Below are 18,431 nucleotides of genomic sequence, written 5' to 3' on the forward strand. Positions count from 1 at the left end.
CAAATAACAAAAGCAATAACATTGAGAAGTGAGAACTTCTTCCAGTCACCTTAATGGACTATTAATTTTAAAACCTAATTATAACCATTTCGCTTTTAATTGCTGTATCAGAAACAAGAAATATCCAACTAATGTGCAATAGCAAGTGAGCCTGGACATACTTGTCATGTTCTGATGTGACAGTTATTCGGGCAGATATATGTAACAATAAGTCTTCACATTTTGATTATTGAATTACTGAATATTTTTGACTATCCAGATGAATCCAGAAGTCCTTTGCTGTCCTTACAAATTAAAAAAGCATTTCTAATGCCACCTTCTAAAAACTTTTGGACCCTTCCCATCACCATGTGGCTTGCAGGATTTAGTGAGGTTTCCTTATTTAATTTTTTTCTGTAAATCTATTTAAAAATAAAACAAGCTGTGAAGGCGGTTGAGTTTAATAAGGTGATAAATAGTTTTGATCTTTTTTTTTTTTCTTACAATGGCATCTGGTACAATGTATAACCTTGTACAACCTAACTCTGGTTAATCTAAACTTGGTTATGTTCCCCAGGCTTAGTGTGTGCCCGGAAAACTCCCCTGCTGCTCCAGTTCGTAACCCAGAGTATGTCCCTTTTAAAACTGACTTTCACGGGATGAAGGTCCAGAGTGCAACCTTAGTTACCTAAGGCAGCTGGTCAGCTTCCCTACCATTCAAATACCCTTTTATCTGAAAGTTTTGGATATCTCCTGAGATGTATTTATATGCAGGGATGTCCTATATTAAAATGACTGGGTCTGACACAGTATGGCTATCCATATTTTCTAAAATCAGATGAAGGCAAACAGAAGACTGAGAGGGATAGACTGACATAGAATCTACCCCATACATGCATCCTCTAATTTTTCAAGATATAACAGACAAAAGAAGGGACAGAAACTCTACAGAATTCCACAGGGTTCTGTTATCTCTTCTAAAATTCATAAGAAGTTGCTTTTTATGATTTAAGCCCTACAGTGTCTGGATTCTTTTTTTAACTAATTTTCTATTCATCACCTTTCCCACCCATTACCAGAAGTGTTTATGAAATCTACAATCTGTATCTTTAACTTTGATCTCTTTCCTAAAGGGAACAGTTCGTTCATTCATTCTTTCGTTTGTTCATTCTTTCTTTTCAGTCTCATTGTTCTCAGAATCCTTTACTGTTTCTGCTCCCACCAACTCAGACATTTATGACACTTCAGTTCTTCTACTTGTGGAGCCTTATAGGGTATGCCTTCTTGCAGGAAAGCAACAGAGTGAAAGATAAGAGAAATCATGCCAAAGGAGGTGGTGTCAGACAGGAGCAAGAGTAGAGGTCTGCCTGAGGACAGGAAAACATCTCTGGAAAGTGGCAAGAAGATGGAGAAATAGGACAAGGATATGCTGGACAGCTGCCTGAAAAATAGGCTTGAATGTGTGCCCGGGTACAGTTTGTTCATCTGGGTGGGAGAAAGGGAGAAGTTTTAGTTGAGACTGTTGTTTCTGTGAAGGGAATCATCCTGGACTAAATAGCCAGCAGAGGAGGAGGAGGGCTGGTCTGTGATGAAGGAAAGGTTTGTGATGGGTAGGGTGACCAGATGTCCTGATTTTATAAGGACAGTCGCAATATTTGGGGCTTTTTCTTATATAGACACCTATTACCCCCCACTCCGTCCCAATTTTTCACACATGCTATCTGGTCACCCTAGTGATGGGGTCTTCACAGAGTAAGTCCCTCCTGTTCCTGCTTTTCCACCCCCAGCCTCCCTCTCGGTTTTGCTTAAACTAGGTACTGCCCCTGCCTCACAAAGTAAGCTGGAATGGATGGGCTGCTCCTCAGAGACAGTATTCTGGAACCAGCAACTCAATATGCTCTTTTGTGCCATAGACCAGGCCAAGGTGAGGGCAAGCAGGCAGATAGAAAGAGGGTATTTTCCAGCTCAGTGAAGACAGGGAAGTTCCAAAGTTTCTTGGGTGAGGCAGGAGGAGTCATTCGTTAGTAATCAGCTGGAGAGGAAGTGAGAAGGTAGGCAGATGGGGTAGGAGAGAATGAAGAGAAAAGATATTGTAGTTGAGTTAACTCAGCTCCCATCCCTCACCTAGGATTGTAGAGTTAAAGAAGGCTTGGGTGCAGATTCAATACCTGTGAAATCAGAGGTACCATTTTTGACCAGGCCTTAATGGTAAACTAATGTCAGTATTTCAGTGAGAAGAAACACCTGTTCTTCTCCTTATCAGCTCTATTGCATTTTAATAAGTTAAAATCTATTTTATATTGGTACCATCAATTAAAAAATCTCTGTTACTTAGGACTAGGTTGGAATTCTGTGTTAATAAGGACATGTTGCCCCATTTTCCATACCCTAATTATATGGAAAATAAATGTATTTCCTGCATACCTGTTTAGCGTTACAAAGACTAAACTTTCCTTTTCTGCCTTTTTTTGACTTAAGTAAGAATATTTATTGTTCAGGTTTCTTTAAATTTTCTCAGAAAGTGAGCATGTGTGTGTGTTCTGCAAGGTGGAAAAGGTGATTCAACCCATGAATAAATTTTAAAACAAAATAATATTTGCTTAGGGTTACTTATAAATAAATATGAGGCAACTATTGGTGCCAAGTGTGATCCTGCCATTTGATTGCTAGTTAAATCAGTCCAGATTTAAACATGTAAACTCCTTGATTTGTGTGGAGTAAGACATCTGTATTTGGTTTATTAAAACCTGCTGACATCTCCAGAACTAAATTTGTGCGCATATAGGCCTCTGGGTAGCTGTATTGAAAAAGCAGAGACATATACTTTTTGCTTATCTGCTTACCTGACTTCCAGCCCTATACAGGTGTGCTTGAATAAATTAACATCAGATACCTCTGATGAGCCACTGCATACATTATCAACAGAGGTGAAGATGTGAAAAACATGCTACCTGCCTCCTGTTATCACCTCCTCAACACAAAAGCATCCATTTTTTCATCATCCCGCTATGTTTGGAAACTTATACAAAAAACTTTTTAGAAACTGCTTTTGAAGAAATGCACGCGATTTTAGAAGCAGATTGCTCCAAGAAGATACTCAACACTAGTTTATGGTGACTATTAATATATTTCCCCTAATATCATTAGCTGTCAGATACAGCTTGTTTCCCTTCACTAATAACAAGAAGAGAACATTTTAAGACATCTATTTGATTGTGACTAGACAATCAAAACCAGTTTTTGCTATATTATTTTTCAAATCTGAACCTGTTTACACATTTTCTGTTGGTACAGGAATTCATAGTTTTAAAAAGAATATGTGAATATAATGTACAATTCTATGAACCAGTAGGTTTCCTTAGGAAGTCACTAAAATGTGCTTGTTTGTTTACATTCAAACAAGTCTTTCTTTCACAAGAGAGCCTGGGTTGTAAAGAAATGATTTCTGTGACCCTGATGTTGAGTAGTAACTTTTTCTATGGGTAGTTCCACGGATGTCAGTGGGACTATATGCAGAGTATGATATAATCAGTCCAAGTAAGGAAGACAGAATGAAGGACAGAGTGAATTAACTTTTATATGAGTGATCTGCCAGCTACCGTGTAGCAGCTCATTTTTACTGTAGAGGATGAAGTAAAAGAAGCGTGGGGGATAAAAGCATACAAGCCCAATCTTACTCACATGACAAGCCCTAACACCAGACTGCTTACTTGAGTAAGGGTTGCAGGATCAGGTGTGTTGTGGAGGAAATTCTTTCTCTTTTTCGCCCAGTAATGAATTGTATTGACATCTATTACCATCATTTTATTGTTGTAGTAGTTTGAAAATGAAGGTAAAGCTTACATCTTCTGAACTTGCCCCACATAACACAGGATTTTATATTGTTATATCAAAGTAAATCCAGGACTTTTCAGTGACCTGGAAAGTCTATCTAAATATTCATTGACCCACAAGCATTAAGAAAGGTGGTAAACATAATTAAGTCAGTAAAAGCACTGGCTGGAACATGGCATGTATGGAGGAATATTTTCCCCTGATGCAAGGCTGGATTTAGGGGCAGGCGATCCAGGTGACTGCCTGAGGTGCCAGGCTTTGGGGGGTGCTGGATTTGGGGTATTATTTTTGTTGTTAGCCATAAAAGGGAAATGTATTGTCTTCTATGACGGAGAAATCATGAATGCATCCGTGCATCAAAAGTCGTGAAATGGGCTACAAATGCAATAAAAGATAAGGTATTCAAATGTTTAACAAATGGAGGGGGCGTCAAAGACATTCCTCACCTGGAGCGCCATTTGGTCTAGGGCTGGCCCTGTCCTGCTCTGCTCTATATGTTTAACTCTCATAATTGTCTATGAAAATTACATATATGACTGAGTCAAGGGAAGAATATGCAGCATAAGTGCAAGTTTCAAAAAAAAAAAAAAAACCCCAGCTCTTAATCCTTAATCCTGACCTACAGCTTTTTCAATCCCGAGCTTCTCTTCAATAAAGATTGCCTAGTGTGACAAGTTATCTGGAGTGTTTGTGACATGGGTCCCCAGTGTCCATAGGGAACTAGCCTGGAGACCACCCAATGTATGTTCACATACAGTAGCAACAATTAAAAAGTCAACTTTTACACAGTAGTGACCACACCAGGATCTATGGGATGCCAGGAAATGTTGTGGTATCAGATACCATTGTGTGGTGATAGTGACGGTGTGTATGTTGCTATTTTAATAATGATCACTGTGTGTTAGTTACTGTAAGTTCCAAATCGAATATGTCCTCTAATGAAATCCTAGAGCTTTAACTTGTGCCTCCTAGTTCCCGGCATCATCTTTTACATGAGCACTTTGCCTTGTGCTAAGAATTTTTTTTTTAATTGAGAGCTCATTTCATATTTAAGCTTGCCCTAAAAAGCATTCCTTAAAGACACTGCCTAAGAAATAATTTAACATTTTTGCCATAAGGCACCTACAATCTTCATATAAATGAACATGGAAGAGAAATGAAAGAGTTTTGTGTTTGTCAAAAATGTACACTATGAATAAAAAAGGACTTTGGTGTATATGTATATAAATATAAAGCATTTGGGATGGAGCGGGAGAGAGATAAGAGATGGAATTGGGTTGAGGATATGGGGTTTTTTTTTAATGTCATTTTGTTTTCATCTTCTTTTTTGTTGTTGCCAAACTGTGTGACCTAAAACACAAATTGTAAATTCCTGGTAAAAAGCTGGTACTTTTAAACATTAGTGATCTTGACTAAGTACTTTATAAACTTTATTACTTACTTTAGTAACTAAAAGAAAAATTTTTGCCCACTTTCAATTCAGTACTTTTTTCTCTCACAGACACCTTTTCTTTGTATGCCACAATAAAAAACAATTAAACATTGTCTGTTTACGGCTGAAAATACAAATGGAAGACAGTTAATTTTGCTGCCCATAAATCTTAACTATTGCCTTTGTGTCTGGCACATAACATATAAAAACAAAAAACTATCCATCTACTGATGTAGATAGTTGATATAGTTGTACTGATAGATATGTATCTAAAAATACAATGAAGAGGGAGAGAAATCAGGTCTACCGTGAGAAGGTAAGATGGGCCCTTGATTTAAGAAGCAGATGCATGTAGCTGATGCAGGTGCTGCCATAGAGGACAGTAGGTCCTCAGTAGTAAGTCTCTCAGGTCTGATAGCCAGATATGGGAGCAGCACTAATTCTGCAGCCTTTTTAGTCTGTTCTGTCACAGAGGGGGCACTGCTGGGTCAGTCAGCTCACTAGTAATTGTGTTTTACAGACTTCTAAAGCAATTGGTTCAGTCAGTCCCAATTCAATAAAAGTGGAAAGCGAGAGCGAGAGCACTTTTGTTCTATTTTTTACTTGAAATTATTTCATTCAGCAGTCTGTCTTTTTTATTACCAGGACTTGACATTAGCACTCCAAGCTATATTAGCATCCATTTCAGCAGTTCAGTAATGGTATTAAAAAAACACTTAACTTCAACGGTGAATGGTTGTATGACAGTACCATAAAAATCCACATTAAAAAAAAACTTATGTATTTGTCCCTGCAAATTATTTTTCACTTGTTTAACCACTTCAAAACTATGCTCTCTTGACTGGCATTTGCAAGGGCTCTTGCTGCAAGGAAAGCTTGCAGTAGAGCTGGGAAGCCACTCCACCCACAAAGGGATAAAAGGAAAAATCAAGGTTTTTAAAAAAAAAGGTGATCAGAACAAACAAACAAAAAAACTACCAGCTAGGTAGATAAACCTTCCATTTGTCAACAGTGTTAGGACTGGCAAATTCAAAACATCTAAGGTAAAAAAATAAACTCTTTGGCACCTGGAACATTTCTGGGATTTCATTTTGAACCTACCAGTCTCCAAACTTGGGACAGGAGCCTAACTACCTTGGCACTGCAGCATGTTCATAAATGACTGCATTAGGTTCTAAATTTTGATTAAACATTCTGTAATTAATCAATGGCAGACATGAAGCAGTTGGCAGGGTCCAGAGCTGCAAAATGTTTAAGACATAAAACATTACAAAGTAATTAGAATGTGCTCCTTCAAGAGAAGGATTGCCTTCAATAAAGAGGTAAATGATAGCATCATGTTTATTGTGGACGTAGGCAGCCAGTGCAATATGATAAACTGCAGGAGATACACATATCAGTAATCATCCACATTATTAGTGTCATTAATCATAATTCTAAAAATATGACAGCAGCAGCCAACTTTTTGACCAATTTTGCCTCTGCCTGTTGGCCGTTATAACTTCACTAATAGACTGCAGAGCTCCTGTGCGTGGCAGTTTGCATTGGGAATGGAAGGTTAATTATATTTGAGCTGCTGATTCCTTCTCTCCTCGGAGAAGACTGAGCACTTTGACAATCCCAGGAGCTCACTGCTGTTAAACCAGTAAAAGTACTTTATTGAAATTTTCTTCGTTGGTCAGGAATGAGTAGATGTTTCAAATGAGATATAAGCGCCAGGCTGGGATGGCTGCTAATGTGTCTTGCTCCAAAATAATCCTTGGACAGCAAACTGAACTCATACTTCCCTTAGATCTCTTTGCATGGTCTCCCGTGGCTCGGTAAAAAGTTGAGAATTTAATAACCACTGACAATGGTATGTATGGAACAATCTCAGAGGATTGGCATTGCTAAGGAGTTGGGGTTGAGTGGAGTGGAGAGAGTTGGTATGATTGTTTAGGATAATCAACTATCAGTTGACCTGAAAGTTGTACTTTATTCAGTAATGTAAAATTACCAATAGGAAAGCCCTGTTGAAATTCCACATAGTATTTTGTTATATATCTCTTCTGTTTCTATATAAATAAATCCAGCATTTTTAGATAACCAAAGCAGGGTGAATAGCGCATGAGGTTTGGCTCTGCACTGAAGATAATAGAATAAAAGAACAACAGAATAAAATCACTGAAAGGCTTGTGAACCTTCCAAGCAAATCTAATCGAATGTGTTGCTTTGCACCAACATCTTGACAAATATATATATTTTGGTTTCAGGAAAGACTGAGTTTCACTTTGAGATTTTGCATTCACTCAAACCTGAGATTCAAAGTGGAATTCATGGGTTGGATGTAAAGCAGAAGAGACTGTTTGCACAAATTCCTTCAAACCCATTGAATTTTGCCTGCTGTGGTAAAGAAAAAATGACTGATTATGAACCTTGGATCATATAATATTTACAAAGATATAATTTTAAAAATAAATGTCAATTCATGTATTACTTGAACAACAAATTCCTACAGGAAATCTGTATTCTTTAAGGGTGAAATTCTGCACAAAGTGCCAGCATAAAACCCTAAGCACAACGTAAAGCATGTGGTAAGTGGATACGTGGTGTATAGGACCTTGTGGGGCGTGCTCTGCTTTGGGATGAATTTCACCTTAAGGCTCAGATAGATTCTAGTACCAGTCTAGGACAAATGGCTTTATTCTAAATGGTGCTGAGCACCCACAGCTCATGTTGAAAGATTATGCTCCAGATGAGGTTAAATTCTGGCTGTGTAATATTTTTATAATTAGTTAGCTCAATTTGGAAATGTTTCGTGAGATAAATCTTTTTATTTTAAACTTTCTTCACTAGTCCAGATATTAGACAAGAGTGCTGGCTATTTTGTAATGAGACTCTGCTTCCAGGCAGCTGGCAAATAAAAGTGTGAGGTTGAAGTGTTACAATGAACTTATATCATTTCTGAGTAACTCTGGCAAATACTCCAGTGGTTATGCTTTTCATTTGTAATATCTTCTGATCTTTAATGGGCAACAATAGTAATATATTAAGAGTGCGACATGACCTTGATGCTTCTGAGCACGCACAGCTGTTGTGAAAGTGTAATTCTGGTCATTCCGTAAGGATCGTCTCACTAACACCTCAACAGGTACGTACTGAATTATTGCGCCTTTCAAGAATCCCAAACCTGTCAGATTTTACTAAAACCTCATATGGGAAGAAAACATTGTAGTCAAATATCAGTTCCATATATAACCTGAGCATCCACTCACATAGTCAGCCATCCTGCCTTCCAAAATACCATCTCAACATTTACATTTTTTATGCATTCCACAGTGATGACAAATTGTTTTTTGACTCTAGCTCTGGATTAAGTATACAAAAGGCATATTTGCCTCTGCCAACAAACCAATAATTCTCACTAACATCTTCAGAGTTACAACATTTATAAAGTTGCGAAGTGGAGTAAACAAACCATCTGTTTGGCTTTACCATATGTGTCATGCTGTCTTTTATTAGCATATTACGATTCATTTAGTAAACAAATTTGGTGATTTCGTTCATGTCAGAGTTATGGGGAGATTGAAGATGATTAACATTCCTGGGACAGGCACATTAATATATTGCTTCCTCTGCAAAGTCAAATGGCTTCTCAGGAGAATCACCCCTTGTTGACAAGATGAGACTGTCAATTTTGTTTGCCTGCCACATTAGGGGCCATAAGGGGATGGCAAACTCTGAGAAAGAGGAGCAGTGTAGGCAGCATAATTCACTGCGAATTGAGAAAAGAAGTCTAATTCTGATAAATGGTCGACCCCAATACATCCTACCTGTTATTACAACAGACGTGCCGTATCTGTGCAGTAAATTAGTTAAACCCCTAAAGAGTTTGGTGGGAGCTTATCTTCAAGCGAATAATTTGAGTGTAGCGGGAGCTGTCTTCGTGACCAGTGTGAATGATTTGTTTCATATTGAAAGGGATTGAAATGACTGCGTTCCACATTTTTAATTTGCAAGAACTTGCCTGTCCTTCATTTCCTGCATTTAATAAGCACTTCTTTACTTTTTTTTTTTTAATAAGTGCTGAACTGTATTTTACCTTTTGGATTTTCTTCCTATGAAAGGTTAATATTTTCAGATTTTTAAAGCCTCAAGAATCAATGTTATTGCCCGGGCTCCTCATATTAAAATTGCCATTATTTCAAACCAAACCAAACCCAAACCCAAGGCACATTAAGCACAATCAGATAAGAAGAAAACAGAATCTGCTTAAAACTGAAAACGTTTGTGTGAAATCCTGGCCCCATTGAAGTTAATGGGAGTTTTACCTTTGACTTCAATGGAGCCACGATTTTAGTGTCTTTCAGACATATGTTATGTTGGCTTGGATGGATGGAGGGATTTTTTTTTTTGTATATAGGACAGCCAGATAGTATTGAAGAGCAACTTAGAAAGCAGGAAAATTAGAACTGCAAATGGAAAAAACCATTTCTTAACCAGATTCCAATACTTACTAAGTTCTAGGAACTATTTTCTCATTCGTTTTTAAAGTAAATAGGGGGAAATGTTTACTACTTCCTTCTTAAAGAAACAACAGAGTTAAAGCAAAGACCTTCTCTCATAACTATGCACATTGTTACGTTTAGCCAAGTTTTTACTTCTCATGCTTTGATTTTGGCTGTATGAAACTCAGCATTTTCAGTGTGCAGAGATTTTGAGAAAGAAAAAATTGGCTTAGCATATGTTCGCATATTCTGGGCTTTTTTTGCATTTCAGGCTCAAATAAACATGGAAACTGAAAGTGAAATTCAGGCAAAGCTACAATTTATTGCCTTGTTTGGGATCACAATCACATGAAATTGCCAATTTTTAAACAAAACCATAAAACTTCATTTGTAACCTCTGGGGCAAAGAGGATCCCTGTGGAACTTGGCCCATATTTGTTCACACCAACAAAGAGTGAGAGGAATTATTTATGGTGGGCTAAGGGGCTATAACTAGGACAAATGGGGTGGTACAAAGGAAAAATTTAAGCTGAATAACAGAAAAAAATTCTAGTGAGCTGTAGGCAGCTATGGGAAAAAGTTTTCCAAGAGCAGCAGTTTTCAAACTTTTTGAGCGGAGTCACCCATTTGAGATAAAAACTTTGGTTATCTCCCCTGCCCAACCCAGACAAAAAGAGCTTAGTCATGGCGCTCCCTCCCCAAGCCACGCTGCATGGGTCTGAAGCCCAAGCTGCCTGGCGTTGCTGCTCGCCCCTCCCCCTGCCCCAAACATTCTGAAGGAGGTGCGCCCCAGAGTTTGAAAGCCTCTGACCTAAAGGAATAGTGGAAATCTCAGTGCTTGGCTGGCAAAGGAACATGTCCCCAGGAGAGATGAGTTGAATAGCACTGGCAAAAAAAAAAAAAAGGTCTGGATGACCAAGTAGATCATTTCTATCTCTAGCTTCTAGCAAGTGTTTGCAAATCGTAGCAAACATTCTGACAAATCTGTGCTGAGTTTTGGTGGAGTAATGAAACCCCATGTCGGCTGAATGTTGTATGGTTTCAGGTTTCATAATAAAATATTAGCCGCTTTCTAGTTATAGGTGATTGATTAGTACTATTGCCTGGAAGCAGGAGGGATTTATTTTATGTTGTGTTTTAATGTAATAATTCTACAGATATTTTTTATCATGTTACTTAATGTCGGGATCACTTACAGTAATTTAAAGCAAAGCTGTCCAAACAGTCAAGGCCCAGTGCTGCAAGCTGTTGAGCATCGTCTGCTTCCATTGAAGAAGTTGGGTAGCGGCTTTGCACAATACCTAGTTTTTGGATAAAAAGAGCATTCACTTTCCAAGCTGCACAATCCAATTTCCCCAATGTTCAAATGTCCACTAAGGGTGAACTTTGTCCCAGTGCAGATGGGCACCCCTAGATTGGACCTAAGTGGTGCATAGGCTTTGTATCAAGACTCTACAAAAAGGTGAATTTCCCCCTATATTATTAATTCCCTCTCTCTTAAAAAAATAAAAATAAAAAACATTCATACTAAATAAAAATAAACTAAAATAAAACAGTCGTTACATTTTTCTTTCCAACAAATAGATAGTAAATTAACAGAATCAGACTCATTGACAAGTGTTGAAAGGAACTGCTGAAGAGTACCAGACTGGATTTATGAGCTGTATAAATGGCATGTGCATTTAATTGACCATATTTCTTAGACTTATAATCCCCTTTCTTTTGTTGATGCATAGTCCATCTCTCGCAAGTGAAGCTGGGTAGTAGTAGGTGGGGTGGAACATACAGTACATTTTATTTATGGAAGAATATTTTACTGAATTTCAGAATGAAGGGAAAAAATTACCACAAGTGGCATCACAGTCATATAAGATAACTATCCATAGTCAATACAGCTGAGGGTTGTCACAGAACTTCCAGTCTGACAGGAAGAAAAGGTGAATTGGGAAGTCTGATAACTTCCCTGCCTGTCTGCAGCCACAGATTTCATCTTTATCATCATCATCATCTTTTTAGCTGAACTGATTCATTCTTAAGATTGTTGAGTTTAGACTGCAGAACTTTCCTCTGGTGAGAATTTGTCCACTCTCTTCTGCCCACCATATGACTAATTCATGAATAGCTGTATGGAAGAAGAATATTAATTACCGGAAAAAACTAGAGCCATTATGGGCTTCATAAAATGATTAGAACTTCAGTAAAACACTTTTGCTACTGTAAACAGCGTTGTACAACATATTTGGGGGGGGAGGGGAATCCCTTTTTACAAGGAAAAAATATTCAAAATGGAAATGTCTATTAGCTAAGCAGATACAAGTACACTTTTTAGTATAGAAATGTTTTTAAAAATCTCAGGTCCACAACCCCTCATTCTTCTTCCTTGCCTGAGATTGGGTAGACCCAATCTCTACAATTGATTGGTATCTGTCCTTTGGTGATACTCTTTGACCTTGTATTTCTCTGTTCAGATCTTTAGCTTCCTTTTATTTAATATTTATGTTATAGCAACACCCAAAGGTCCTGATCAGGATCAGGGCCCCGTTTTGGAGGTGATGTACAAATGTAGGAGCAAACATTGTCCCTGCCCTGAAAAGCTATCTAAGAAGTCAAGGAGCATACAAATGATGAAAGGAGAGAGAGACAAATCTGCTATGTTCAATTTATATATGATTTTTCTACACACACATACATTAGCCATTTGTATTTATTTTAGTTATATAATTTCATAAATAAATACTAACTATCCCAAACTTCCTGTCAGCCTAGCCAATGGACATGGTTCACTTTTTTGCAGACATTGTAGTAAAAATGTGTCGTGAGAAGATATATGAAGGAGGAGTGGGTAGCAACCATACCGATCAGTTCAGGGAAAGCATTTCATGCATAAAGGATAATGTGGAAGAAAGCACAGTTATTTTGGGGAGGATCGGTCAAACAGGTGGCACTCAAAGGCTTGCATGTTGCAGAAGCAGAGGTTAACATGCCAAGAGTCGAGAGTAGATAAGCAAGGGGGGCAGAGTTGTGAAGGATCTTGAAGGTCAGGATAAGAAGCCTGAACTGGATGTGGTGCAAGGGGTGGGCCCACTGGAGAGATTAACAAGGGGTAATGATGTGATCCGAGCTGCAGGTAAGGAAGATAAAAATAGCAGCAGCTTCTTTGTGAGGGTTGATATAGGTGACAGGGAAGCCAAAGAGGAAGAAGTTGCACCATTGAAAACAGAGGGTGATGATGACAACAATTTTAGGGCTCTGCTTATTCCTTCCTCTCTCTTTCTGGTTATGCTGTGTGCTTTCAGGGCACTGCCTCTGCTCATACACTCCATTCCAAATTTCTAAAATGCCCTTCACCATGGCTTTCAAAACACTCAGTTTTGCTTCCAAGCCCCACTCTCTTTTAGCTATTAATACAGTGCTTTCCTGCTTCCAGGCCTTCTCCCTTTTTTATGCTGCTAGTTTCTTCAAGGCCTCTTTTCCTTTAGGCTCTCCTCTTTGCTTTCATACCTTCCTTCTGCCTTCTGTCTCAGGTCCTGTATCCTCAGCCATCCTAATGCACATAGACATCCGGGTCACCAGACTTTCTTTGCCATTGAAGCTCTGGAAACACTAAGGCCCTTGTTCAGGAAAGCATCTCTGTTCATATGCTTGATGCCACTCAAGCATCTCCTTAAGTGCTGTCCTGAGTTGGGATCTTGCAACACACTACCATGTTCTTAATGCACTGGACAGGAAAAGGAAGGAATGTAGAATCATCTTCCAGTGTAATGTGAACTCATTTTCTCCCCTTTCCTATGCCACCAATCATTCACCCCCGACAATCTGAGTGGCTGGCAACTTCAGTACAGAATATTCCAAATTCTAGTGGAGCTTTAACCTCTATGGCTTTGGTTTCAATGAAAAATTTCAAACCCACAGTGTCCAAATGAATGCAGGTTTTTCCCCTCAGTGTGGTCCCCCCATCGTTAGTGGAATATTTTTGCATATAATATTTAGGAGGATTATTAAACACAAGTGAAATAGATTAAGAAATAAATGTAAAATAATCAATTCTTTTGATCTGTGGTTGCATAATGGAAATCGACTGCTATGAATGAACTTATGTTCCAAAGTTATGAACACCAGAGCTAATGCACTGCCATGAGTTCATCTTTATTATTGCGTTACACCTGAATCTATTGATAAAGTAGGGTTTTTTTAAGCTAGGGATGACTTAATTGAATAAAAGTCAATGTAATTATATTAGGAAAAGCCAACAGTACTGCTGACAGCGGAAAAGGGACACTGCTGAACAGAGTGCCAGAACTTGTCCACACATTTCTGCACATCGTTTCGCTGACAGATATTAAGGGCTGGTACATAGATTAATTAGATTACTGATTGCCACTGCTGCAAGTGAGAATTGAATCACGGAGTCATCTTGCCCTATCATAGCATCAGTGGGGTTGCGTCTTTTCACAGATCATCCTCAGGAAGGCATATGTCCATTTCAGGGTCTCAGAGCATCCTTTTTAACCATGTTAATTTATTGTTATCTCTTCATTCAATGAATTTTGAAGTTATTTTCACTACACATCTGGCTGCTGTTTTCCTAGCAGCGTCTCAAGGAAATAGTAAATGCAGATGTGTGAGAAACAACAGACAGCTACAGTTAACCCAGCCAGTTTTACATGGCAGCACATTCCCATATTCTTTTTAGTGTGAAATCAAGGGTTGGGGAAAGGAGTAGGAGAAATGATAAGAAATAAATCCAGAAGAGCATTTCAGGAGTTTGCAGTTAGCTGTTATTTTGATAAGCACAACTATGCTTTTACACTCATGCAATAACTTCGGTGATACCGTAGCCGCTTGTCAACATATATAGGCTTTCACAGTAAGCATTTCCTATGCCATGCGTAGCAACTTCCACTTGGAGTCATCTACCATCTGACACTGGAAAGGCAAGAAATAAATATGTTGAAGCAGGGGCTATAGGGACAACTTCTGTTTATCATTCATGTCTGTACACACTGCTTGCATCTGTTTAGAGCTCATTTGTGGATGATGATGTGAATTTGCTTTGTCTAATTTGATTTATGATTTTGGATTGTGTGGCTGATCCAATATCCACCACGACAGCAGTGTAAGTGAGCTGATGACTGACAGAAAATGATCTCACAGTCAAGACTTTTTTTAACCTGTATTTTATCGTTTTAAGATTTTGTTTATTTTTTAAACCAGATATGTCTGGATTGGAATGTGAATTTGTTCTCTCTCTCTCTTTCTCTCTCTCTTTCTCTCTCTCTCTCTCTCTTTCTCTTTTGTGATCTCGATTTAGCAAAAGATTAGAAAGCTGATCTTATCACAAGGTAAGCTCAGCCTTCATAAGTGCAGTGTGGGGATGTGAATAATACACTTCTGTGCCTACAAAAAGCAATGGTACTATATTTGCTTGTGGGAATAGAACAATAAATGCTTTCCACTTTTCTTTACCCTTGGACATATCTCTCAACTCTCTCTCATTATGAGAGCTCCATTTTGGACCCAAATTTACCTACATCCTGTGCAGATCTGGTTGGAATAAAATGAAGTGCAGTATCAGTTTGACATCCAATCCATCCTCAGTCTGAGAACAGTAACCTTCACTTGCAGGAGAATGGGTTTGATCATTTCCATTTCTAACTTCTCTCCTTTATTACTGTAAATTATGTACAACAGATATTATGAATCATGATACAGCTGATAGAAAATTAAATAAATTAACCCCACATCATTTTAATGTTTCTGCATTAGTATTTGTCTTATGACCCATACTAAGTCACTGTGTCATATTTGGGACTTCAGCTGGTTGAGAGATATGCTCTTGTGGGTTTTCTAAAAATGACGTTTTCAGTTAGGAAATACTGCCCATATCTGACTTTAAATTTTTCTTTTGATGTTACTCTAGGACCCAAAAGTACAGAGAACATTGGGTCATTATGTTCCCTCTTGTCCAGTTTTGTATCCAGTACTTTTTACCTTTTTGCGTATTATGCTATTCCATTGATAAATTCTCTCTCTCTCCCTCTCCCCACATTCAGATTCTGATCTTCAATTTATAATGAGCAGGCAGACCTGGTGAGCCTGCATGTTGTAAATTGTAGGTTCATGTCCTTAGCTTGCAAACTGAAAATGTTAAGCAGTGGAACTTCACTAATTCTTATGTCACAAATGTGAAATTCCAAACATTCGCCCCTCAAAATATCAGTCTGATCCTACTTCTTAGCAATGGTTCAAAACCAGAGTACTCTAATGTGAGGTTTTATAATTACTAAAACTTTATTTTGTATTATTGTAATTAAAATGAAACATTTACCAAACATCCTTTCTGTGATGAAGTGTTTTGATATTTTTATCATGTTTGTTGGTTTACTCACTAATTTTAAAAGTTTTCCAGTCATTTGTGCAAATCAGTGAAGTTCTACTGTGCTTAAAATCTATAGAATATCTAAAAGGCTTATATCAAACATGGAGAGTAAAATTCAATGTTTAAAATAGGAGACTATATTTCACAATTACTGAGATGAACTCTTGTGTTTCATTGCATATATAGATCCTTAATTCTTGAAGATAATATCCCGATCCAGCAAAGCACTTGAGAACATGCTTAACTTTAAGCTCTTGGGGCCTGATCCAAAGCCCACTGAAGTCAGTTGGAGCTTTCCCAGAGACTCTGGAATAGTCCCACTGATTTCATGCTTAAAGCTAAGCATGTGCTTAAGTGTTGTAATGGATTGATGCCAAAGCCCTGTGCATTCATCCATAACTTTTACTGGAAATTTTATTGCTTGAGTCATTTTAAGTTGCACTGGACCAAGCACTAGGAAATATCCTTTGGAGAACAACCACCCTGTTCTGACAGGAGGATGGACCAGATGACTTTGGGTGAGATTTTTAAAAACATCTACTGGCTTTTCTTCACAGTGCAGCAGTGAACACTAGAGGGCTGTAAATTGTAGAGGCTCTAAAATATTGTGTTCTAACTTCACTAGGTGTAGACCCTGCTGAGGCATGCTAAGAGGTACCTAGTGTGCGTTGGTATAGTCCCGTTTGAAACAGTACTACATAAATGTGCTTTGTTTGTCAGCAGGGTCTACACAGGACACTAATAGCACAACCCTTTAGAAAGCTCTTAAATTTACATCTCTCTGATGTACATTGCCACACTGTGTAGACAAGCCCGAATTGACTTTCATTGGGACTTATGCTCCTAATCCCATAAGAGTTTTCATCTGGGCCTGATTCTGATCACCCTTATACTCCTTTGATTTGTGATTTACACCAGTTTTAGTGAGATCACAATCAGGATCTGTGACTACATATTACCCAGTTGTCTTACTCTTGTGCTTCTCCTGTACTGTTGTTTTTGATTTCGCAGGGTTTGTTTTGTGTTTTTTCCTTCCTTGAATTACTGTTTCTGAAAACCCCATTTCAAGAATCAAAAACAGTATGTCACATTGTTTATTTGGCTGAAGTATGCTTTCAACCGGAAACATAAAGGCTGCAGCCAATGCTGAGGCTAATGATGGTGGGTGGTAGTGGAAAAAATAAAGTAGGGTGGGTTATGTTTTTGTTTGTTTGTTGGAAGGGGTTTTTGTTTACCTTGTTTTGTATTTGCCATTTTGTTACATATTCCTCCTCTCCATTATAAGAATGATTGGATTTTCAAGAAACCAGGGACAGCAATAGCTTTGCATTTTAAATGATTGCTAAATCAGAAATGTATGTTTCATGTTTGGCAACTATACATTTAATGAAAAATACTGTACATTTTTTCTCTTTCTTCCCTTCCCACTTCTTTTCCCAGGCACAGTGCTAACATAAACCTGCATCGTAAACTGTTGACCAAAGAACTGGATGACATGGGACTGGACACCTCTCAGCCCTCTCTTAGTAAGGACCTCCGTGATGAATTTTTGGTGAAGATCTATGGCACCCAGCATCAAATGGGGCTTGACATAAGGGAAGACACCTCCTCACCAGCTGGTACTGAGGATTCCCACATGAATGGGTATGGAAGGGGCATGTCTGAAGACTACATGGTCCTAGACCTGAGCACCACCTCCAGCATCCAGTCTAGCAGCAGTATCCATTCCTCAAGAGAATCTGATGCAGGCAGCGATGAGGGGATTCTCCTGGATGACGTTGATGGGGCGAGTGACAGTGGGGAATCTGCACACAAAATGGACACCCCTGCCATAGGTGTAGGTATGGGTTCTGACCTTCAAGGATCCCTCATGTTCAACAATGTTCCAATGAGCAACGGTGGGATAATGTGTAACATTTGCCACAAAATGTACAGCAACAAGGGGACCCTCAGGGTGCACTATAAAACGGTGCACTTGCGAGAAATGCACAAGTGCAAAGTCCCTGGGTGCAACATGATGTTTTCCTCTGTCCGCAGCCGAAATCGGCACAGTCAGAACCCTAATCTACATAAAAACATTCCCTTCACTTCAGTAGATTAGTTTAAAGATGGACACGCAAATGCCAGCTCTCACGGAGGGCCTATCATGTTTGAACTGCCATATACAGTCTATATATATATATATATTATATATGTGTGTGCGTGTGTGTGTGTATATATATATACACACACACACGCACACAAACAGATGTATATGTATATATATATATTTTTCTTTTTTAACGAAAGAAAAACACCAGGTGCTTTTGTTTGTTTGTTT

The 18,431-nt window shown here is 38.4% G+C and overlaps 1 protein-coding gene across 1 annotated transcript in view; it reads left to right on the forward strand.

Moving 5' to 3' along the window:
* The window catches only part of BNC2 (basonuclin zinc finger protein 2), a 308,867-nt gene extending 290,638 nt beyond the window's left edge, over positions 1-18,229 (forward strand). Inside the window, exon 5 of the mRNA XM_032801784.2 lies at positions 17,552-18,229. Within this exon, the coding sequence (XP_032657675.1) occupies positions 17,552-18,212 (661 nt within the window). The 3' untranslated portion in view covers positions 18,213-18,229. The remainder of the gene's footprint in view (positions 1-17,551) is intronic.
* Positions 18,230-18,431: the final 202 nt, after the last annotated feature.

This window comes from Chelonoidis abingdonii, chromosome 6 (assembly GCF_003597395.2).
Source record: "Chelonoidis abingdonii isolate Lonesome George chromosome 6, CheloAbing_2.0, whole genome shotgun sequence".
In the NCBI taxonomy this organism is placed as follows: domain Eukaryota; kingdom Metazoa; phylum Chordata; order Testudines; family Testudinidae; genus Chelonoidis; species Chelonoidis abingdonii.